This window comes from Cervus canadensis, chromosome 15, assembly GCF_019320065.1.
Source record: "Cervus canadensis isolate Bull #8, Minnesota chromosome 15, ASM1932006v1, whole genome shotgun sequence".
In the NCBI taxonomy this organism is placed as follows: Eukaryota; Metazoa; Chordata; class Mammalia; order Artiodactyla; family Cervidae; genus Cervus; species Cervus canadensis.
The window spans coordinates 56,943,860-56,968,690 of record NC_057400.1 but is presented as its reverse complement, the minus strand read 5'-3'; the positions used below and the strand labels follow the sequence as shown (position 1 = coordinate 56,968,690).

Here is a 24,831-nt window from a genome sequence, read left to right as displayed (position 1 = left end):
CCAGTTCAGGAGATGCAGGAGACGTGGGTTTGATTCCAGGGTCAGGAAGATCCCTGGGAGTAGGAAATGACAATCTGCTCCAGTATTTTTGCTTGGAAAATTCCATGGACAGAGGAGCCTGGCAGACTATAGTCCATGGGGTCACAAAGAGTCGAGCATGCACATGCACACATGTGTGCACACACACACAAGACAAAAGGGATGTAATACATAACCACCCCCCAACACACACGCACACATACCATTGTAGCCCACAGTGAACTCTTTCCTCCAAACTCCTAGAAAATTCTACTAACCTATCTGTTAGTTTCTTTGTTATACTCTGTGTCATATGTATCTTCATTTCATGTGTGCACATACCGCTGCTCATGAGCAAGTGTGTGTGTGTGTATAAATTCCTCTAAATCAGGAACTGTTATCAAGATTTTTTAGCTCTGTCACCGTGATGTGTGTATATTTGATGCCCATGCACTTGATGTCAACTTGAATACCCTTACTAGATCACTCTTCTGTAAATTATCTCCTTAGCTTAAATCATTTCCATTACTTTTATCCTTCACATAAAATCTGACCCTGAAATCATAGTTGATGGCCATACCACCCTGAACATACCCAGTCTCATCTGAAATTATAGTGGCTTCCTCTTTGAACTGTCCACCAGGATCTAGATTCCTATAAGGGCTATCTGAGCACCGCTGTGTAGAAAGAAGGTGATTTGTCCCTCCCTACAATGGTGGCTATTTGTGGATTCTAGGATGACTGCTTTTTTTTTTGAGGGGGGGATGACTGCTTTTAAAGCAGCATAGCTACTGTGATGCTCAGCTGGTGGTTTATTCTGATCATTCTTTTATCCCAAAGGACAGATAATTCACCCAATGTACTTTTATACTTGTCTTCTTGTGGTGTTCTTATCATACCACCTGATTCTAGTTTTATTAAATATCACAGATGGTCATGGCCTCAGAGAGTATCTAGAATATATTTACTTAGCAGATGACTAGATGACTCTGTGCTATGGCATAGAAATATATGACTTTCCATTTTGCCCTCTAATTTTGAAAGTTTTTTTGTGTTTTTAAAAAAATTTTAAATTTAATGTTAATTTAAATTTTTAAAAATGTATCTGAGATTAGGATGGAATAATATATCCCTAGCATCACACACAATGCCTGGATTTGCAGGGTGAGCCTCACAATAAGTGTTTGTTAACAAGTAAGAGAGTGATTTGTTATTGAGATCTTCATATGTCAGTTGTAAAGTAAAAAGCTCTCTAGAAGCTTAATTTCTTTTATTGCTTTCAACTCTTCAGCAACTGAATGATGAGGTTCAGTATATTATAAAAGAGTCAGAAGAGTTAAATGGCAAAGGAGCACCTGTGAAAGAAAAGTCTCAACAGCTGAAGGACCTTATTCACTTCCATCAGAACCAGAAACAGAGAATCCGAGATTACGAGGACATCCTATATAAGATTATCCAGTTCCACCAAGTCAGAGAAGAGGTAAGACTTACCATGGGTGTCTGGAAGACTCTTAGTTTTAAACTATGAAATTAAAAATAAGTGATTATGCAATAAATAAAGGCCAGGTTGCTTATTCTGATACTAGAAGCTTTCCACAATCTGGCTCCTGACTTTTCTCGCACTGAGCCCCATCCTCCCCAATCTACCAGCCAAACAGCTATCCTTGGTCCCTCAAAGATGGCACCTACATTACTTATTCCAAGCCCTGACTCTTGGGCTGCCTTTATCTGTCAGGTCCTTCTCTCTCCTCTATACCACTTAAACCTTGTCCCTCCATCTAACAATCCTACCTCCCTTGGAGTGATTTCTCTCTCTTCTTAATTCCTTGAACTCTCACTGTTTATTCCACACATCTGTCTTTTTTAATATCTTGATTCTTAATTACTTTTGTTCCCCTAACAAAAGTTAGGGCATAAGTAACTTAAGGTAGGGTATATATAAGCAACAAAAGGGAAGAAAAAAAATTTATAATTGAAGTGTCAGTAGAACTTCATAGATATTGGCCTCTCTTAACAGAAAATACCACTGAGCATATACACACACAACAGAAAATAGAGACGTATTGAAATGCCTTGAAAATAGTTTCTGAATTTAGTCAAATCACAGACCTACATCTTGCTAAAGTTTTAGGCTATGAACAAACAGTGCTTTCTTCTTTAATAGAACTGGCAATGTTAGTCCCTTAATTTTACTCTATTGACTTGCACCATTATAACATTTATTTGTCTATAATACTAATAATTTTAGATGGACTTGTCAGCAGTGGACTAGCTAGTTAAATATGTTATAGGAAATAAGCATTTTTTAAAAATATATCTTTGAGAAAGACAAAGATGTGTATGATATCACGTGTGGAATCTAAAATGTATAACAAAGTAGTGAATATAACAAAAAAGAATCAGACTCACGTATATGGAGAACTAGTGGTTACCAGTGGGGAGAGGGAGGTGGGGAGGGGCAGTACAGAGGTAGGGTATTAAGAGGTACAAACATTTAGGTATAAATTAAGCTACAAGGACATATTATACAATTTAGGGAATATAGCCAATATTTTTATAATAACTATAAATGTAGTATAACCTTTAAAAATTGTGAATCACTATATCGTACAACTGTCATTTACATAATACCATACATCAACTATACCTCAATTTAAAAAAAACACTGTCTTCATAAAAATATGAAACCCAGGTTAATTGTTAATGGCCTAAATTCCAGCTGGGAAGACTCTTCAAATCAAGAGAACTGGAGTTTCCAGAACAGACAAAGGAAATGAATGATGCTCACAATGCCCAGGTCCTCCTCAGACGCTCTCGGGCAAAACAGGCGCACATAGACCATCTCCATAAACTGGCTCTCTCCTTGGGGGTGGATGTCATCTCATCAGTGCAGCAGCCTGTAAGCAACTTAGAAACTGTCATTTTTACCTGATATGGCTGGGAGTTGGGCTGTAATATGAAAGAAACCAGGCAGACTGCCTGGTATATATGTTCAATTAAAAACTACATTAAGCCATTGGGATACTTATTTGTGGTAAGTTTCTACCACATCTAAACAATTCTTTAAGGAGAAAGAAATCTGATTTTATAATCTTGTTTAATACATCTATTCTCATGCTAACTTAAAAGTTATAGAATTGCTATCTATAATGGCAGTTTGTTTTTCACATTGAAATAAAGAGGAACTAAACTTTTAATTTTATTTATTTTAAATTTTAAATTGATACCCAAAATTGTAAACCTTTTAAGTATATTCGGAGTGACTTGGGTATGTGAATCTATTAAACTCTATGAGATTTAAGTACAGAGCAAGTTTTTCTGATACAAATTTAGCAATAATTGAAATTTAGTCTAAGTGTGAGATATACACTTGATTTCAAAGACTTAATATGAAAAAGAAAACCTTACTAGTGTTTTTTATATTTGTTTAAACAAACTATTTTGTGAAAATTAACTTTACCAGTTTCTTTTTAATATGACTACTAAAAAATTTAAAATTATTCATGTGGCTCATGTTGTATTTCTGTTGGACAATGCTTTAGCGTGTTAGATCTGAAAGGTAGCCTTGAGATAGTCAGACCCAGGATCCTCATCTTCAGATGAAGAATCTGATCCCAGAGAAGCTACTTTATCCACAAAAGCCCAGAGTAGAGGAGCCCAAGCACCTTGGCTCCACGCAGGCCTCTGGGTACCAGTCATTGGATCTGCTTTTTCCACTGGACTGACCTTACCAAAGGAGCTTAAAAGAGATGGAAATAATTCCAGATTAAATTTTCCTAAATAACACATTGGGTTCTGATATAAAAATAAAACAAAAACAAAAACTCCTTCTTCAAATTCTTAATTTGAGGATTTGAGGGAAGAAAAGATTATGTTAATTCTGCCCAATATGTATAACATTAATAAAAATCGTAATGGCTAATTTTATTTCAAAGTTCATTTAAGATGCTACTAAACTATATTGCTGTTGTCCAGTCGCTCAGTCATGTCCGATTCTTTGTGACCCCATGGACTACAACACCCCAGGCTTCCCTGTCCTTCACTGTCTCCTGGACTTTGCTCAAACTCATGAGCTTTGAGTCGGTGATGCCATCTTGTCCTCTGTCATTGCCTTCTCCTCCTGCCTTCAGTCTTTCCCAGAATCAGGTTTTCCAATGAGTCGACTCTTCACATGAGGTGGCAAAAGTGTTGGAGCTTCAGCTTCAGCATCAGTCCTTCCAATGAATATTCAGGGTTGACTTCCTTTCGGATTAACTGGTTTGATCTCCCAAACTATATGGAATTCAGTAAATCTAAAGTACTTTTTTTAATCTGAAAGAAATACAAAATTTCTGTTGCTATTAATAGACTCTTTTTCCCAAGAAGGAGCTTTCTTTTAAAGAGTTTTCTTTCATTAGTAGATTTATTTTTAAAAGAAAAGAGCAAGGAAGACATCTCACTTTGCACAAATAGTGTTAATTGTTCTCCAATTCACGTTTGGCTTTGGCTTCTGGAGCCCCTGCACTGAGTAGAGATGGGAGCGCTTGCAGAATGAACCTGAGGCTAACCTCAAGTTGACAAGAAAATTACAGTGTAGAAGCCAAATGTTTCTAATGCATATTTTATGCCTTTTGAAGTAAAAATTATACCTTACATTGAACGGTGTCTCTGAGGCATTGGGTATGATGAGCAACTCTTCAAAACTGAATGTTTCGAGACTAAAAATGTAAGAGTTTGTCTTTCACAACTTTGGATGTTGGTGTCTGGCTTTCTTCTGAAATCCTTCTGAAATCAAAGAAGTTTAAGGTAAAATAAATCAGGAGCTTATTTTCTTTATTGTCATTTATGAGTATCACAATGCAGGTAAATAGCGTGTTGTTCTCATTGCCATTTTGCCCATTCCTTTCATCATTTTCACTTCTCTTTCATTTTCAGAACTGCTCGAACATTTCTGCAAAGAACCTGCAGCAACAGCTGGACATGCTTGAAGGGGACTGTCTGACCTGGCGTGCCCAGGCTGAGGACCATGAGCGGGCCCTGACCCGCAGCCTGGAGTTCTGCATTACAAGGGATGAGATAAGCGAGGTGGGAACACACACAGACACACACACAGACACACACACACAGACACACACACACACATGCACATACACACACAGTAAATCAGGAGACTTTCTTTTTACCCTTGACCTTTTAATCTACCAAGCAGTGGCCTCACAGCTCAGAAAGGTTGAGTACAGAGTATATTTTAAACTCCCAAAACTGTTGAAGTCAGTATGCTGTCAGTGTATAGAACCTGGAATGTAGTACTATGGTTTTTTGCTTGCTCCTCCCCACCCACCCCAAACCCTTATAGCAGTAGTTTTGCTTGAGTGGCTATAGCTCATCAGGGCAGAAGGGTGACACCTTCCCGGTACAGCCAGCTCCAGCCTGCTGAGAGGCTATTTAAGTTCCACTGACTCATGATGAAGGGTCAGGGTAGGAAGCTTGCTGCCTCAGAGGTTACAAAGTATTATCACTAAAGTCAAGTGGCTTCTTTCATATTTACTCAAACCAAGTGGCTTCTCTGGCAAAGCAACTTCTAGAGAAAAAGAAATAACAGGTGAAAGTTATCTTCATTTTTTTAATTGTTTTTTATTGTTTGCCACTTTATTTTTTTAATTGAAGGATATTAGCTTTACAGAATTTTGTGGTTTTTGGTCATACATGAACAAGAATCAGTCATAGGTACACCCATGTCCCCTCCCTCCTGAACCTCCTTCCCATATCCCTCCCCACCCCACCTTTCTAGAATGTCACAAAGTCCCTGTTTGAGTTCCCTGAGTCATTCAGCAAATTCCCATTGCCTGTCTGTTTTACATATGGTATTATAAGTTTCCATGTTACTCTCTCGATACATCTCCTTAATTCCACCTCCTCTCTCTCAATTCTACCCACCTCCCTCCCTAAGACACACACTAAACTACAGCGCCACCCTCCCCTAGTTAAACTTTCCATACAAAGGTTTACTTGTTTTAGAAGAAAAATAAAGGATAGCATGGGCCCTGGTTCCTTACTGGAACTGACAATAGGACAGAAGGTACCATAATTCTAGACTTATCTCTTTTTAAAGCAAGACATTAAGTCCATTAATCTCAAGCCCATGAGGAAAGTGAGTGGAGGGGGAACGAAGTAGTAAAACTTCTTTATTGTTCTGCTTATGCCCAAGTTACACAATTTCAGCCCAGTGAGTATCAACTATTATCAACATTAGAGCATAGACTGAAGTTTGAGTCAACCTGGGTCGTCGTCAAGCCCTTTTTGGCCAAAGGCAAGTGCAAGAAAGGAGCAGGACTGGAAGGAAAGTAAGAGGGGGAGAGAGCAGGAGAGGGCGCTTGGATCCCATTCAGCAGGAGGGATACTAGCATCACCAGGTTTTCAGTGGAGCAATGTGCCACAGGACTGTGGAGTTTCTGCTTCCAAATATGTGTTCCAGGAGCCACTGTGGGCCAGAGACTCTTTATTTGCTCAGAGTTAAACACCTAGTGTAGCCTGTCCTCTATGTAGAATGGCCTCTTCCAGGTCATGTCCTGCAGTTAGCAACACTTCAGCCAGATCTTGTTAAGAAAAGCAACCTTGATTCTCCCCAAGGATGTAAAATTTAGATTCAGAGTCATGGAAATAATTTTTTTACTACCTTCTCCCAAAATTGTTTTCTTTCTTCACTTACATCTTCCTCCTCTTCCTTAAAAAAAAAAAAAAAATTTTTTTTTTTTGTAAACTTTTCTTGCTGAAACTCTGTCCTTACTGTGATGTTCAGCCCTGTTTTATTGAAAGCAGAAGAGAGCAAGCTAAAGGTTATTCCTGGCTGCCTACGGCTCAGCATCCCTCTTCCTGAAGCGCCGTGGCCTTTGTGGGCCTGGGTCTCCCCACAGTGGTTCAGGCCCTTCCCACAGTGGTTCTATTTACAGGCTGCCTCGTCATGACCCTGTGCTGGAAGCCAGCAGGCTGGGAAGACAGATGGCCCTTCCAGTCATAGCAGGGACGCCTGGGATTGTCTGTACCAGAACAAGAACGAGAAACCAGATACGTGTGGGTTTGATTTAGGAATCAGATATCCCTTCAACATGATCTTAAATATTAAGAGAGTGATTCTTCTCATTTGCTTCTGCTTCACATCCAACTCATGCTTGACACTAGTTACAGTTTCATGTTTAAAGGATCTTAAAAAGTTTTGGCCTGTTTCCTTTCTTTTCTTTTTTTCTCAATTGAATACAAAAGCATTTATTTGAACAAACTTTATATTTAAAATAGAATTTTAATTTGTCTACTCACAAAACTTAATTCAAAACATGATGTATTTATCTCTCTGGCTGATTTGATGTTATTCCTTTACAAACAGTACTCAATTTATAATTATTTTATGAAACTGTACTAAATGAAGATTTTATTTTATCAGAGATCATTTCCCTTTAATCTTTTTAAAATTAATTTTTATTGAAGTATCGTTGATTTACAATGTTGTGTTAGTTTCTACTTTACTAACTGAATCAGTTACACATATACATATATCTACTCTTTTTTAGATTATGTTCCACTATAGGTCATTAAAGAGTGTTAAGGAGAGTTCCCAGTGCTATACAGTTGGTTCTTATTCAGGAAATATTAATATATTAAAATATTTATATGAAAGTTTGTTATAAGACAGATACAACTTTGAGATGAGAATATTTTAGTCCAACCTCTGTGATAATTTCTTTATTGATTAATTAATTTATTTTAATTGGAGGCTATTACTTTACAATGTTGTGGTGGTTTTTGCCATACATTAATATGAATCAGCCACAGGTGTACATTTGTCCCCCCATCCAGAACCCCGCTGCCACCTCCCTCCCCATCCCATCCCTCTGGGTTGTCCCAGAGCACCAGCTCTGAGTGCCCTGCTTCATTTATTGAACCTGGACTGGTCATCTATTCACATATGGTAATATACATGTTTCAATGCTATTCTCTCAAATCATCCCACCCTTGCCTTCTCCCACAGAGTCCAAAAGTCTGTTCTGTACATCTGTGTCTCTTTTGCTGTCTTGTATATAGGGTCATCATAACCATCTTTCTAGATTCCATATATATGTGTTAATATACTGTATTGGTGTTTTTCTTTCTAACTTACTTCACTCTGTATAATAGGCTCCAGTTTTATCCACCTCATTAGAACTGACTCAAATGCATTCTTTTTAATAGCTGAGTAATAGTCCATTGTGTACATGTACCACAGCTTTCTTATCCATTCATCTGCCAATGGACATCTAGGTTGCTTCCATGTCCTGGCTATTATAAACAGTGCTGTGATGAACACTGGGGTACATGTGTCTCTTTCGATTCTGGTTTCCTTGGTGTGTATGCCCAGCACTGGGATTGCTGGGTCATATGGCAGTTCTATTCCCAGTTTTTTAAGGAATCTCCACACTGTTTTCCATAGGGGCTGTACTAGTTTGCATTCCTACCAACAGTGTCAGAGGGCTCCTTTTTCTCCACACCCTCTCCAGCATTTATTGTTTGTAGACTTTTTGATAGTAGCCATTCTGACTGGTGTGAGATGGTACCTCACTGTGGTTTTGATTTGCATTTCTCTGATAATTAGTGATGTTGATCATCTTTTCATGTGTTTATTAACCATCTGTATGTCTTTTTGAAGAAATTAGTTCTTTGGCCCATTTTTTGATTGGGTCATTTATTTTTCTGGAATTGAGCTTCAGGAGTTGCTTGTATATTTTTGAGATTAATTCTTTGTCAGTTGCTTTGTTTGCTATTATTTTCTCCCATTCTGAAGTCTGTCTTTTCACCTTGGTTTTAGTTTCCTTCACTGTGCAAAAGTTTTTAAGTTTACTTAGGTGCCATTTATTTTTGCTTTTATTTCCATTTACTCTGGGAGGTGGGCCACAGAGGATCTTGCTTTGATTTATGTCAGAGAGTGTTCTGCCTATGTTTTCCTCTAGGAGTTTTATAATTTCTGGTCTTAAATTTAGATCTTTAATCCATTTTGAGTTTATTTTTGTATATGATGTTAGAAAGTGTTCTAGTTTCATTCTCTTATGGGTTGACCAATTTTCCCAGCACCACTTGTTAAAAAGATTATCTTTTCTCCATTGTGTATTTTTGTCTCCTTTGTCAAAGATAAGGTGTCCATAGGTGCATGGATTTATCTCTGGGCTTTCTATTTTGTTCCCTTGATCTATATTTCTGTCTTGTGCCAGTACCATACTGTCTTGATGACTGTAGCTTTGTAGTATAGTCTGAAGTCAGACAGATTGATTCCTCCAGTTCCATTCTTCTTTCTTAAGATTGCTTTGGCTATTCGAGGTTTTTTTGTGTTTCCATACAAATTGTGAAGTTATTTGTCCTAGTTCTGTGACAAATACCGTTGGTAGCTTGATAGGGATTGCATTGAATCTATAGATTGCTTTGGATAGTATACTCATTTTCACTATATTGATTCTTCTGATCCATGAACATGGTTTATTCCTCCATCTATTTGTGTCATCTCTGATTTCTTTCATCAGTGTTTTATTGTTTTCTATATATAGGTCTTTTGTTTCTTTAGGTAAATTTATTCCTAAGTATTTTATTATTTTTGTTGCAATGGTGAATGGGATTGTTTCCTTAATTTCTCTTTTTGTTCTCTCATTGTTAGTGTATAGGGATACAAGGGATTTCTGTGTATTAATTTTATATCCTGCAACTTTACTATATTCACTGATTAGCTCTAGTAGTTTTCTGGTGGTGTCTTTAGGGTTTTCTATATAGAGGATAATTTATCTGCAAACAGTGAGAGTTTTACTTCTTCTTTTCCAATCTGGATTCCTTTTCTTTATTTTCCTTCTCTGACTGCTGTGGCTAAAACTTCCAAAACTATGTTGAATAGTAGTGGTGAGAGTGGGCACCCTTCTCTTGTTCCTGACTTTAGGGGAAATGCTTTCAATTTTTTGCACTTGAGGGTAATGCTTGCTGTGGGTTTATCATATATGGCTTTTATTATGTTGAGGTATGCTCCTTCTATGCCTGCTTTCTGGAGAGTTTTCATTATAAATGGGTGTTGAATTTTTCAAAGGCCTGCATCTATCGAGATAATCATTTGGTTTTTATCTTTCAATATGTTAATATGGTGTATCACCTAGAGTGATTTCTGAATATTGAAGAATCCTTGCATCCCTGGGATAAAGTCCACTTGGTCATGATGTATGATCATTTTAATATGTTGTTGGATTCTGTTTGCTAAAATTTTGTTGAGGATTTTTGTATCTATGTTCATCAGTGATATTGGCCTGTAGTTTTCTTTTTTTGTGAATTCCTTGTTTGGTTTTTGTATTAGGGTGATAGTGGCCTCATAGAATGAGTTTGGGAGTTTACCTTCCTCTGCAATTTTCTGGAAGAGTTTGAGTAGGATAGGTGTTAGCTCTTCTCTAAATTTTTGGTAGAATTCACCTGTGAAGCCATCTGGTTCTGGGCTTTTGTTTGTTGGAAGATTTTTGATTACAGTTTCTATTTCCATGCTTGTGATGGGTCTGTTAAGATTTTCTATTTCTTCCTGGTTCAGTTTTTGAAGGTTATACTTTTCTAAGAATGCATCTATTGCCCTTTAATCTTAAAGAGTGTTTTTTAAAATAAAGGCACCAACAAGAATTGCTTTCAGATGGTGCAGAATTTCTTATTTTTTGAAGACTCTGTGGTTGACCACTTCTTCATTAGTAACCTGTAGCAAGAAACCTTCCTCAGCTGCTGAAATGAGGCACTTTATAGTGTTGGCAGCACCACAAAGACTGCACAACCTGGGTTTTGTGGTGCCTATTGGGAATATTAATTAGTAAAATAAAGATATGTGTGGCCTAGTTTGTATTGTGAATGTCAGAACCAGACTCTGAGCGGTAATAATATTTGATACTTAAAATTTTTTATTAGTAGTAGTAGTAGTATTTGGTACAAGTGCTTAAAATTACATAAAATTAAAATCAATATATTACAATAATTTTTTACATGAAAAATATAGTCAGGTACCCCTTCAGAGAAGTAGACCGAGCATTTGATTTTTTAAGTTGATTTTGAAACTCAATATTTTGCTTCCAATGCATTTAAAGTGCTTCTTGAAGGTTCACTGACTTTGAACTGTCTACTAAAGAACACAACCTTCAGACTGCCAGATTTTGTGGAGGTTTTTTCCACTCATTTCACACAAAGATATATTTGTATGCATGAATGTTAAATCTCACTATACATTTTCTTGCCTGGCCGTATAAATAAGTTGTTAATACACAAAACATTATAGATGTTCTTTGCCTTATTACATGACAGAACATCATCAGTTCCTTATTCTTTACACTTCTTTAGAAATTTAATAAGTTAATATTGAACATGTTTTCTTCTTGCAGCCTGACCAAAAAATTTCCTTTATGTTTACATTATGTTAATGGAAATTTGTCACTGGAGTCTCATTATGGGTCACAAACAATTACCTTGCAGAGAAGAATAGTAATGACAGAATTGGGTTGGTACTCATTTTCTCAAAGTAAATTTTGCGAACAGAAGTTTGCATGTAATTATGTTACTTCAGCCTGAAATTTCTACAGTGTACCAACATCTTACCCATCAGGAAAGAAATGGAAAGAAATTTAATATATATACATACATACACACACACACATATATTAATATATATGTATGTATGTTTGTATGTATTCCATATGTCATAGTTTCTTGTTCCAGTTACACAGATTCTTTTATTCTTCTGTCATTTAGTTCCAAGGAGATAAGGCAGATTAGCAGCAATAAGTTAGAATACAGGAATGCTGCTGCCATAGATACATACACAAGGAATAACACTCACTTCAGTTCAGTCGCTCAGTTGTGTCCAACTCTTTGCAACCCCATGGACTGCAGCACGCCAGGCCTCCCTGTCCATCACCAACTCCTAGAGTTTACCCAACCTCATGTCCATTGAGTCAGTGATGACATCCAACCATCTCATTCACTGTCGTCTCCTTCTCTTCCTGCCTTCAATCTTTCCAAGATCAGGGTCTTTTCAAATGAGTCAGCTCTTCACATCAGGTGGCCAAAGTATTGGAGTTTCAGCTTCAACATAAGTCCTTCCAATGAACACCCAGGACTGATTTCCTTTAGGATGGACTGGTTGGATCTCCTTGCAGTCCAAGGGACTCTCAAGAGTCTTCTCCAATACCACAGCTCAAAAGCATCAATTCTTCTACACTCAGCTTTCTTTATAGTCCAACTCTCACATCCGTACATGACTACTGGTAAAACCATAGCCTTGACTAGATGGACCTTTGTTGGCAAAGTAATGTCTCTGGTTTTCAATATGTTGTCTAGGTTGGTCATAACTTTCCTTCCAAGGAGTAAGCATCTTTTAATTTCATGACTGCAGTCACCATCTGCAGTGATTTTGGAGCCCACAAAATAAAGTCAGCCACTGTTTCCACTGTTGCCCCATCTATTTGCCATGAAGTGATGGGACCGGATGCCATGATCTTAGTTTTCTGAATGTTGAGCTTTAAGCTAACTTTTTCACTCTCCTCTTTCACTTTCATCAAGAGGCTCTTTAGTTCTTCTTTTCTTTCTGCCATAGAATGTTGTCATCTGCATATCTGAGGTTATTGATATTTCTTCCAACAATCTTGATTCCAGCTTGTGCTTCATCCAGCCTAGCTTTTCTCATGATTTACTCTGCATACACCTAACCTGCCTGACCTGCCTCTTGAGAAACCTGTATGCAGGTCAGGAAGCAACAGTTAGAACTGGACATGGAACAGCAGACTTTTCCAAATAGGAAAAGGAGTACATCAAGGCTGTATATTTTCACCCTGCTTATTTAACTTATATGCAGAGTACATATCTCCTACTGCAAGGAGATCCAACCAGTCCATCCTAAAGGAAATCAGTTCTGAATATTCATTGGGAGGACTGATGTGGAAGCTGAAACTCCAAGACTTTGGCCACTTGATGCGAAGAACTGACTCATTTGAAAAGACCCTGATGTTGGGAAAGATTGAAGGCAGGAGGAGAAGGGGACAACAGAGGATAAGATGGTTAGATGGCATCACCAACTCAATGGATATGAGTTTGGGTAAACGCTGAGAGTTGGTGATTAACAGGGAGGCCTGGCGTGCTGTGGTTCATGTGGTCACAAAGAGTCGGACATGACTGAGCAACTGAACTGAACTGAACTCTGCATATAAGTTAAATAAGCAGGGTGACAGTGTACAGCCTTGATGTTCTCCTTTCCTTATATTGTTGTTTAGTCGCTAAGTCATGTTGGACTCTGTGCGACCCCATGGACTGTAGCCCATCAGGGTTTTCTGTCCATGGGATTTTCCAGGCAAGAATACTAGAGTGGGGTGCTGTTTCCTTTTCCAGGGGATCTTCCAGAACCAGGCATCAAACCCGCATCTCCTGCATTGGCAGGCAGGTTCTTTACCACTGAGCCACCAGGGAAACCCTCTGACATTGTGTGGTTTTTGCTTTTGACAAATGACTATGGACAGTCACCAATTGTCAGGAAAGGAAGCAGAAAAAGAGGGCATAGATGAGGCAGCACTATGGTATAGTGCAGTTAATTACTATTTTTAAAATTGATGGTATTAATTTATCATTTTAAGGAAAAACTAAATTATTATCATTCAACAAATATTATTATGTGACCACTGTCTCCCAAGCCATAGAACACCACAGTCCTTAGGAAACTAATAGTTTAGGGCAATTTAAAGCCCAAGGGACTTCACAATCACAACTGCTCATCACCAGACCCCAGTGTGAGTCCATTTAGTTGGTATTTATAAGACGATAGAAAAGACTATAATTGTTCTGAACTGTCCATTCCGTTGGGTTAAAATCTGTTGGAAGTTTGGTGTTTAACAGCTGCAAAATTACTCTTCTTACTGTAGAAGATAAAAAACTGAAATTGTCAAATCATGGCTATCATGTTCAGAAAATAAAATGTAAATATATTGTGAACACACAAAACTTGCAGAGTGGATGAATAGCTATTACTAAGATGTGCTGCCACCTGCAATTTAAAATGGAGCAATTGTCTTCTCCTTCCAAACTGCCCCACTTTCTGCTTCTACAAGACTTGTCGTAAGTGCAGGAAGACAGTAATGTGGTTGCTGAACAGGAGGAGGCCAAGAAAGTCTGGTCCTGAAATCTCTCCAGAACTAAAGCTAAAGTTACCATTAATAATTATAGCAAGTCACTCAGGTTAAATTAGGAGTTTGGGGCCACTTCATTTCAAATGAAGCATCCCTGGGGAGTTATAACATTGTAGCCTTCTTTCTGTTACTGAAAATGATCATCAGAAAACTTTTTTTTTCTGGAGTAGGCAAAATGGTGGGCAAGAAATAAAGCTCATGAAATGGACATTAAGAGAAATGGACTACTTGTTTTGTATTTTTGCTTCTGGCCAATCATGTGCCGTAGTTCTAATGAAAGGATTTTGTTTTAAGGACGTTGTCTTAGTATTAAAATGTCCCATGTCCCTCACATAAATTGGCCTTGCCAACAACAGACTCACAAATAATGCATCCTTGTGCCAAAGTTGCCTCAGCCGCTTCGTGAAGACTAAAATAGCAAGCCAGCCTCTTTGTTGTCCATTTTGTTCCCTTTTGCTTCTTCCCTAAGAAGTTTTGTTTATGTCTAACCCTGAGAGCGGTTTACTGCTCCCTGGGAAATTTGGTGAAGATGCTCATTATGTTAGTTTCAAAAGAACTGCAGTTTTAAGTCTTAATGATTTTTTTTTCTAATTACAGCTATGTTCCACAGCAACTCTGGAGGAGCTGGACAAGTGGAAAGATAGGAAAATCACACTGTGCATTTTAAAAAGTATCCTTCCCCTGATTTTCTTAAGACTTTCAGAAATTTTAACAATACAAATTATAACAACATTTAAAGATTTTGAATAGGGTAAACTTTTCCTTGCCCCAAACTTTGGGTGTTTTTCCTTCTTTCTGTGCTCTGGTTGAGCAGTTGTCTTGGCCATCTCCACCATTCCCAATTGTTGATGAGCTAACTAAAGTTTAAAACAGCTGCATGCATGAACAATGATACCATAGCTGAGCAACCATGGCACTCAGTTTTTTAAAAAAAAATACATATAAACAAGTTATATGGGTATTAGATGGGAAGTTTTCATATTAGAATGCACAGGTAAGAAAATTAGACATGGCTAGATTTTTTTTTGAAAATCTGGTTGCTGAAGGTATTTCATGCTTGCTGCCTTCAACTTGTATCTGCAATAGTCTTGAATTTGAGCTGGGAAAGGTTCAGGATTTAAGTGGATTTCCAGTGGGACCAAAAGAGAAAAGTGCCAACAAGTTTGTCAAAGGAGGTCATATGTCTGAAATGATCCCATCTCACATACCCACAGCACCATGAACATTCTTTGGCCTTATAAATCATCTTCAGTGAAAGTGCATACATTCTGAGGCAAACAGAAATAAAATTGCACTTATCATTTATCAGCCTCAAATTTCTTAATCCAAAGTAGACTTTAAATGTCATCACTTAGAATTAAAAGGTTAAGGCTCAGCCTTTCTTCATTTATCATGTAGTTTTCAAATAGATGTTGATTTTTTTCCCATTTAAACAAGTGGGCATAACTCAGTGGTTATCAGGTTGATGACAGAGTCCCTCTTCTTTTGTCCAGACTGAAGTCTATAATATATGTTATGGTACAGTAAGGAGTAAAAAAGAATATAAAACTTTGTTTTCCAATAAATGTTAGTGTATACATGTATTGTATACATGTTAGTGACTGTACATATTTTTCCTTTCATTTTTACTTTATTTATTGTTATTAAAAATAAAAATTGTATTTTTAACTGTACTGAATGACACAACATAAAGTTTACCATCTTAACCATTTTAGGAGTACATATAAGTGATTTTAGGGCATTCACATTGTTGTACTACTATCTCTTCATATCTTAACCTCATAAAATTGTCCTCATTTGTGCTTTCCCACTAATATCAAACACACACATTTTAACACATCCACTGTCAAAAAATTTTAATATGAATTGTTTATTTTGTAAACATAGCAGCTGAATGTTATCTTTTAAATATTTTTTCTGAATTCTAATAGAGGAATAATTTTCAAATTTTGGAGTTATAATTCTTTCCACTTCTCTATAATATTACTAATTTATCAACTGGAATATTTTATGTGGTCTCTGTGCTTGTAATTTAAAGCTAATGCTCAACAATTTCACTTGTCATATAAACAACACAGTATACAGTGTAGTATAGGTATAGTATAGAAGTATAGGTATAGCAAATGCAAAAATTGAATCAATATAATAATTTCCATGTATACAATTAGGGCTTTATTGATTGTTGTTTTCAGAAAGTGTTAAAGATCAGAGTTTTATCTGTATAATATGCAGAATTTGAAATAAGAATTGAGAAAATGAGCATTTTTCTCGAGCAGATAGTTTTTCTGCATTTTAAGCCTAAAATCCAGCATGTGCACAACCTTTATTCCCTCCCAAATAATTTACTTGCTGTCATTGAAAAGAATTTTAATGTTTTCCTGACTTCTTGTCATAGCTCAAATTTATCAACCATGACATTGTTCATTCTTGGCTGTTAAATGCTCCCATATAATCTGAGATGCTTTATATTTTCTCTGTACTTCTCTTTGCTGACATTATAGAGTGAGCCGCCTGTCAAGATGTTTATCCTTCTTGAATCTGGAGAAGGGCACAGAAAGCCGTGTGGTTAATTGAACTGGACTGCTTAGAATTTTGCTTCACTGATAAAGCGGAACTGTTTGTTTTTAAGAAAGTCATCATCTATGCCCTGTTTTCAGTGTACAGCCACATACTCTGTTTATGCACAAGTTAGCATAGCCACCATGGGCAACAACTGTCACTCTACATCCCATTTTTGAGGCCCTCTTGAAGTTAATGATTTATATCTAAATCATTTATATCTAAGAAGTAAATCCCTTCTGGGAACTGTCTGTGAAAAATAATTTTTAATTGGATTTGAACAAATACAGCCCTTTTCCTACTGACTCTCATACTGGGTCTCCTTTTCTACCTCATTAATGCGATTCATGGGGTCGCAAAGAGTCGGACATGACTGAGTGACTGAACTGAACTGAACTGAATGTCCTCATTGGGCTAAATGTTAACACGCCATTGACCTCTGCAACATGAACTGCTCCTGGGAGACTTAATAAGTTTATCATGATAACTGTAAGAGCAGTGGAATATGGAAGGATCTGAGACAAATATTAGCACAGAGAGAATAGAATGAGTTGTAAAATAATGTCAAATAAATACAAATAAGAAAATTAGAGTTGTTAAAAATCTATCACAAAATTGTTCTTGTTTGAAGGCCAAAGGATGTTCTATAACTGTAATCCTAATTATAAATTACAAGTCAAAAAATACTAAGAACAATTTATAATTACCTATACCCGGAGAAGGCAATGGCAACCCACTCCAGTACTCTTGCCTGGAAAATCCCATGGACAGAGGAGCCTGGTAGGCTGCAGTCCATGGGATTGGGAAGAGTTGAACACGACTAAGCAACTTCACTTTCACTTTTCACTTTCATGCATTGGAGAAGGAAATGGCAACCCACTCCAGTGTTCTTGCCTGGAGAATCCCAGGGATGGGGGAGCCTGGTGGGCTGCCATCTATGGGGTCACACAGAGTCAGACACGAATGAAGTGACTTAGCAGCAGCAGCAGCATACTTGGAGAATATGTTTAAATTCACATTATATATTCACTTAGCAGACTTGCTTTCTATTGAAAATCACTCTGGATACATTTCAAAGATTATAAAGATTTTGAAGTATAGATATCTTGATTTATTGCAAATGAATATCAGTGTTCTCATTTTAAGGAAATCACTGGTTTCTTTTTATTGAACTGTAGCTCAAAGAATCATTCAAAGAAATAAAAAAGAAATTCAACAATTTGAAGTTTAATTACACTAAGAAAAATGAAAAAGCTCGAAATCTAAAAGCTCTCAAATATCAAATTCAACAAGTGGATATGTATGCTGAAAAACTACAGGTAATGAGAATATACTTGTATGTGTGTGATATGCTATGATTATAATGCTATAATTATGCTATGATTATTGCAAAATTATTTTGCATTTCAATTCTAAATGCCTAACTCTTAGGCTTTTTTATACCATTAGAACTGAAAAGATAGTTTTTAGTTTTTATAACAATTGGGTGCTTCATGTAAAATACATAATTTATTGATTTATCTCTTGAAGCATCTCCAGAATGATCTCTGTCAAACCTATCCAGCCTCATTGCTCCCATTCTCCCCACTATACACACACACACACACACATACACACACACACACACACACACCTCTTATACACCCCTTTTTCTTTCCTTGCACTCACCTATATCAGGAGCTTCTTCCACTGCTCCTGCAGGCCCTAATACCTTTCCTGATTATTGCTTATGCTGGCTAATTTGATTGCTTTCTCAGGAGACAGTGAGCTGAGTGCAATAAAATATTTGATTTTATGGTCTTTGTCTTTTTTAAAAAATCATAGCATTCTCAAACTATTGAATAGATCCTGCTGTAGAGTAAATTTTCTCTATTATTGCTGAATTCTGAATCAATAAACTATCTGAAAGGAAACCTATTCTTTCCAAAATGTGTTTTAATAATTATTATTTTAACATATTAAGTGAAGGAAGCTATAAAAGTTTTTCAAAGTTTTCCCAATATTTAATTACTAACTAGCTGAGTAAATAAAAACTGATTGTCATTAAAAAAGTTTTTTTTTTGCCCAGGCTTTGAAAAGGAAAATGGAAAAAGTTGAGAATAAAACTTCTTTCTTAAATTATCCAAATAATAAAGAGAATATCCTTTTGGAAGCCATGAGGGATTTGCAGAAGCATGTGGATGAATTTGACAAAGTTGTAACAGATTACAGGAAGAATTTGGACCTGACTGAGCATCTCCAGGAGTTGATAGAAGAGGTATTCTCTTCTTGTTGTCATGTTATCTGTATTGTAATTTTTTTTAACTTCTCTGTTGCTTAGAACAACACTGCATTAGCTATTATTGTCATTAAATTCATGCATCATGCTCCTTTTCATGATTATATCCTTAGGATAATTTCCTAATGCAGAACTGCTGTACCAAAGGGATACATGTTACATGGTTTTGATTGTATTGTCCAATTGCTCTTTGGTAAGATTTTACTAATTTAACTCTTCTTACTAGAAACATGGGAGAAATTCTCATTTCTCCATAACCTCGTCAACTCAAGATGTTTAATCATCATGAAGTTAATTATATTCACTGTTGGATATCCGCTAAAATAATCAATAATGACTTATTTCACAGAATTTGAGAATGTTTAGAAAGACAGTTGATAATTGGATTTTTCAGGTATAAAAATTCTTATTGGTATTATTTCATTTTTATCAAGAGGATAAATGGCAAAGTATACATAAATTATATGAAATTGGCAAGTTAAAGTCATTATTTGCACACTTCATAGTAAAGAAACTCTACACTTGAAGTTCCTGAGCATTTTTTGTAGCCCATAATTCTAAGTTACAAAACCTCTCTCTTTCCCACTAATGCAATAATAGAGCTTTAGATTTAACACCACATTAGGAGGATTGAAATGATCATTCTTCCATATCTGATGTATAGGTTTGCTGTACTTCTATGGCACTTATTTAAAGCCAACTCCTAACAGAGTCATGTGTTTCTATTTCTCACTCAGCATAAGTGTTTCTGGCCTTGGTCAGACACATTTCTTTCATCACAGTTATTTATTTTTAGTGAGAAACTGTCTCAATTCTCCACTATGCTTTGAAAATATGACTATTTTCTATCAAGAAAAGGTCAAATGCTATTCTTCAAATGATATTTCCTTCATCTACAGACTAAATCTTATTCCTAAAAGAATTTATTTGTTGGAGTGTTATTTGGGCAAAACTTTATCCATATATTGTTAATGATTTCAATTAAATAGGCTGGATTTTGTGTGTTTCAGCTTTTTCTTATGTTTAGCTGATATTTGCATTCTTTTTAGTGCCAAATGCTTTTTTTAGAATGCCTGTTCTTGTAAGTCTGCAACTTTTCTCTTAGGAATTATACTTCAGGCAAATCTAAGAAAGCAGAAAAACCAAATTGATTTCCATACTTCTACTTTCTTATCTGACTAATTTCCAAGTGCAGTGCTCTCTTCGGCAGCACATATACTAATTTCCAAGTGCAAAAGTATATGATCATGTTGTGATATTTCCTTTCTTAGGACTTAAAAAGAGTTCACATTAATTACTTCAGTGGGCAAAATGAAGAAATTTGGGAGGATGGTGTCTCTTTACTCTGTGCTTTCTCCCATTTTTATTTAGTGTCACTTTTGGTATGAAGATGCAAGTGCCACAGTTGTAAGAGTGGGAAAGTATTCTGCAGAATGCAAGACCAAGGCAGCAGTGGAGATCCTCCACCAGCAGTTCAAAAAGTTTATCACACCCGCAGTGCCTCAGCAAGAAGAAAGGATTCAAGAGATCAGTGACCTCGCTCAGCGCTTATATGGTGACGTCTCTTTTAAGATACCCATTGATTCACCACTGAACACGTTTCTAGTGAACCTAGCAGACAGCAGAGCGTGGCAAGCCCTCAGGGTTCTCACTATGCCAGCCTATTCTGGGAAAAGGTTCAAGATAAGAGCAAAAGTGAATAATAGGGAATAGAGGAAGGAACTCCTGGCTGCAGGAGATGAAAGCATGTGGATTTTTAATGACCATTTGTAAGCCCTCCTTCTCTCTTCCCTTTCTTCCCCATTAAAACCAGAATAGTACTCAGCTTATGTAGGCAAAAATGAAAGCTAATTTCTATTAGAGTGAGTCCTCAAAACCATACACAACTCCCATAGTCCTTGAAATAGGTAGAAAGCTAAGACTGAGGTCTACAGCCCTCATGTTTCTATGAGGATTAAGGTTTGTGGATATAAGTAAGAGCTGGAAGGTCTTCCCCTCATCTTCCTTTCATTTGAAGATAAATAGTACGTGTGTGCTCAGTCGTGTCTGACTCTTTGCAAACCTATGAACTGTAGCCCACCAGGCTCCTCTGCCCATGGGATTCTCCAGGCGAAAATACTGGAGTGGGTCGCCATTTCCTCCTGCAGGGTATCTTCCCGATGCAGGGATCAAACCCATGTCTCTGGTGTCTCCTGCATTGCAGGCAGATTCTTTACCATTGAGCCACCTGGGAAGCCTTGTGGAATAAATGGGAGAATTCAAATCATCATTTCACGGATTGTGCTTTCCTCTTCTCCATGACTGTTGGTCTGAAAAGCCTTTCCATGTGAAAAAGGCCCCCATTTAAAATGCCCATTTGAGGGTGACAGTCCTTGAGGGTGCAAGAAGAATAATTTCATGAATTCCTTGACACTGTTAACTACAAGGTAATTAACAAGAGTAATTCCTAGTGACAGGGCAAACCTGGCCCCAAAAGATGGAGCAACAGTGCTTCATTTGGCTGCCCAGAGCTGCTGCCAGATGGATGGTCTCTCTTGTTACCTGAAACACTCACTCTCCATGGATAGCCATAAAAATTTTCTCGAACACCCATCTATTGCATTAGCTAATACTAAATTAATGAGAATGAATTATTAATGATTTTCCAAATGAAATGGTAAATACATAAAAACAATAAAATATGAATTGAAAAATTAAAGAAAACTAATGTTATGTTTCATTCCTGCTGTATAAGTGTACTAAAAAATTTTGGAGGCACTCCACTCCCATGAAGCGGTTTATGTTTTCTTCAGTAATTATATTTTTTACACTGTAGCATAATTACCTTTTCATTTGTCAGTCTTCTCAACTGAGCATAAGCTCCTTGAGGGTAAGAGAAATATATTTTATCACTAGGTTTAAGTGCCTATTGAAGTTCAGCACAAAGATCCTATAGAAGTTGTGATTATCCTCCTGTCTTACAAAATCCCACTTTCCGCCTTGTTTGTATTCCTGACCTTATCACCAACTGACATATTAGATGGTTATATATGGTTGTCTGGCTCTCGTTACTGGAGTATAAGCTCCTTGAGAAAAGGGATTTTGCTTGTTAATTCACTGCTTCATGGTACATACTAAGTGCTTAACAATTATTTGATGACTAAATGAATCACTGAATCAATAAATGAACAGCATTGAGTTTTCATCTGTTCAGTTTGGAAGCTATGCATTTTTAGAATTTGCATCAGGTAAGATACTTTAGGAATAGTATATCATCCTGCATCGTTATTGAACCTAGAATTTAATACAAATAAATTTATCTCAAAAATTTTTTTGAGTACCTATTATGTACTTTGTTCAGTCGCTAAGCCATGTCTGACTCTTTGCAACCGTGTGGACTGTGGCACACCAAGCTTCCCTGTCATTCACTATCTCCTTGAGTTTCCTCAGACTCATGTCTATTGAGTCAGTGATGCCATCCAACCATCTCATCCTCTGTCACCCACTTCTCCTCCTACCCTCAGTCTTTCTCAGCATCAGGGTCTTTTCCAGTGAGTTGGTTCTTCGCATCAGGTAGCCAAAGTACTGGAGCTTCAGCTTCAGCAACAGTCCTTCCAATGAATATTCAGGGTTGATTTCATTTAGGATTGACTGGTTTTATCTCCTTTCTGTCCAATGGACTCTCAAGAGTCTTCTCCAGCACCACAGTTCAAAAGCTTCACTTCTTTAATGCTCAGCCTTCTTTATGGTCCAACTCTCATATCCGTACGACTATTGAAAAAACCATAGTTTTGACTATACAAACCTTGTCAGCAAAGTGATGTCTCTGCTTTTTGATATGCTGCCCAAGTTTGTCACAGCTTTTCTTCTAAGGAGCAAGTGTCTTTTAATTTCAAGGCTGCAGTCACTGTCTGCAGTGATTTTGGAGCTCAAGAAAATAAAGTTTGCCACTGTTTCCATTTTTCCCCATCAATTTACCATGAAGCAATGTGACCGGATGCCATGATCTTAGTTTTTTGAATGTTGAGTTTTAAGTCAGCTTTTTCACTCTCCTCTTTCACCTTTATCAAGAGGTTCTCTAGTTTCTCTTCACTTTCTGCCATTAGGTGATATTATGGAGCTGTGATTGATATAAAGACCTATACAACCTATTTCCATCATTCGGGAATCTACAGTCTATGCCTAGAAGTCACAATATGGTAAATGCAGTGAGAAAGGTCTAAAATGCGTGTTTTCTAAAACTGCCATAACAGAATACCATATACTGGGTAGCTTAAATCACAAAAATTAATTTCCTCTCTAGAGGCTGGAAGCCTAAGATCAAGGGGCTCAATGAGTTGGCTTTTACTAAGGCTTCTCTTCTCTTGCTCCCTCTTCATATAGGCATCCCTCTGTGCACAAGCAACCCAGGTTCTCTGATCTTCTCTTAAGGACACCAATCATAATGAATTGGCACCCCACCCTAGTGGCCCCTTTTTAAACTTAATCTCCCTTTAAAGACCTCATCTCCAAATAATCTTACATTCTGAGATACTGGAGGTTGAGTTTCCAATATATGAATTTTAGGTGGGACACAGTTCAGTCCATAACAATGTATAATATTTTTTAGTCTGAGCTGTGGAGTCCAGTAGTCTAAGTTTAAATCTCTGCTCTTTCAATTATTGTCTGGGTCACCTGAAGAGTCTCTTCTGAGGCTGGGATTCCTCATTTGGACAGTGCAGTAGAACCTTCTAGAGGAAGATTTTGTTAACTAATGCATATAAAGTACCTGTGTGTGTTGTGTTAGTCGCTCAGACGTGTCCGACTCTTTGCGACCCCATGGACGGTAGCCTACCAGGCTCCTTCGTCTGTGGGATTCTCCAGGCAAGAATACTGGAGTGGGTTGCCATTTCCTTCTCCAAAAGTACCTAGCCACAGACAAATAAGATGCACTCACTACACAATAGATACTTGTATTATTACTCCAATAGGGAGAGGAAAATCCAGTTGGGAAAGATGAAGAATATTTCCACAAAGATCTTGACATTGGAGGTATACCTTGAAGAGTGAGTAGGATTTGTCCCAACAGAAACAGGGGTATGGGTATTCCCATAGTCAGTGGTTGTGGGGATTTTGAGAGAAAAGTTGCTAGTTTAGTTTGGTCAGATATTAAATATGTGAGGGAATTAGGGAGATATATTTTTGAGAGAGGCAGGTCGAAACTATATCACAGAGGGCCTTGACTGTATACTTTCTAGGTAGTGAAGAACAACTGAATGTTTTGAAAAGGAAAAAAGAGGTTAGAGTGGAGCTTTATGAATATTAATATAACAACACTATTTAGGTTACATAAGAGGGACACGGTACAGCAAATGTAACCATTTTTCTAGAATACTTGGTTTTTCCAATGATGCTTTTGTCTATTCAACAAATATTTAGTAAGTGCTTACTATCTATAGGCCCAGTGTCAGACACTGGGATAAATTAATGGCTGGAATTTTTTTCTGCTAAGTATTTGACCTTTAAAAATGATTTTAATCCTTCTTATCCCCAGGTTTTGAAGAAGGGCAGAAATATGCTAAGAAAATAGTGGCCAAACACAAAGAAGTTCTTGAATCTATCACTGAATTATGTAGCTTTCTCACAGAGCTTGAAGAAAAGCTGAAGGTAATTTCTTCTTACCAGAATATGTATGTTTAAAAGATAAAAATTAAAATGTGTGGACCAAGTGTCTTCTAGTGCAAAGATGTTCTAATGCAAATTCTCAAGAGACATTATGTGCACATTTGTTTCACAACTTTCTAACATAATTACTTGGTTGTTTTTAATAGTTAATTCTGTTTC

General features: G+C 37.0%; 1 protein-coding gene across 6 annotated transcripts in view; it reads left to right on the top strand.

Annotated features, from left to right (window-relative positions):
* Positions 1-24,831, top strand: part of CCDC141 (coiled-coil domain containing 141) — a 241,259-nt gene that overhangs the window by 196,134 nt on the left and 20,294 nt on the right. For 4 of the 6 annotated variants that reach the window (XM_043488048.1, XM_043488047.1, XM_043488046.1 and 1 more), the window contains 7 exons: positions 1,310-1,498; positions 2,738-2,917; positions 4,933-5,082; positions 17,930-18,070; positions 18,820-19,008; positions 20,401-20,584; positions 24,542-24,654. In XM_043488048.1, coding sequence (XP_043343983.1) covers positions 1,310-1,498; positions 2,738-2,917; positions 4,933-5,082; positions 17,930-18,070; positions 18,820-19,008; positions 20,401-20,584; positions 24,542-24,654 — 1,146 coding nt within the window. Of the gene's footprint in view, positions 1-1,309; positions 1,499-2,737; positions 2,918-4,932; positions 5,083-11,402; positions 11,582-17,929; positions 18,071-18,819; positions 19,009-20,400; positions 20,585-24,541; positions 24,655-24,831 lie in introns of those variants that run through there. The other 2 variants (XM_043488049.1, XM_043488051.1) reach the window with 2 other exon arrangements.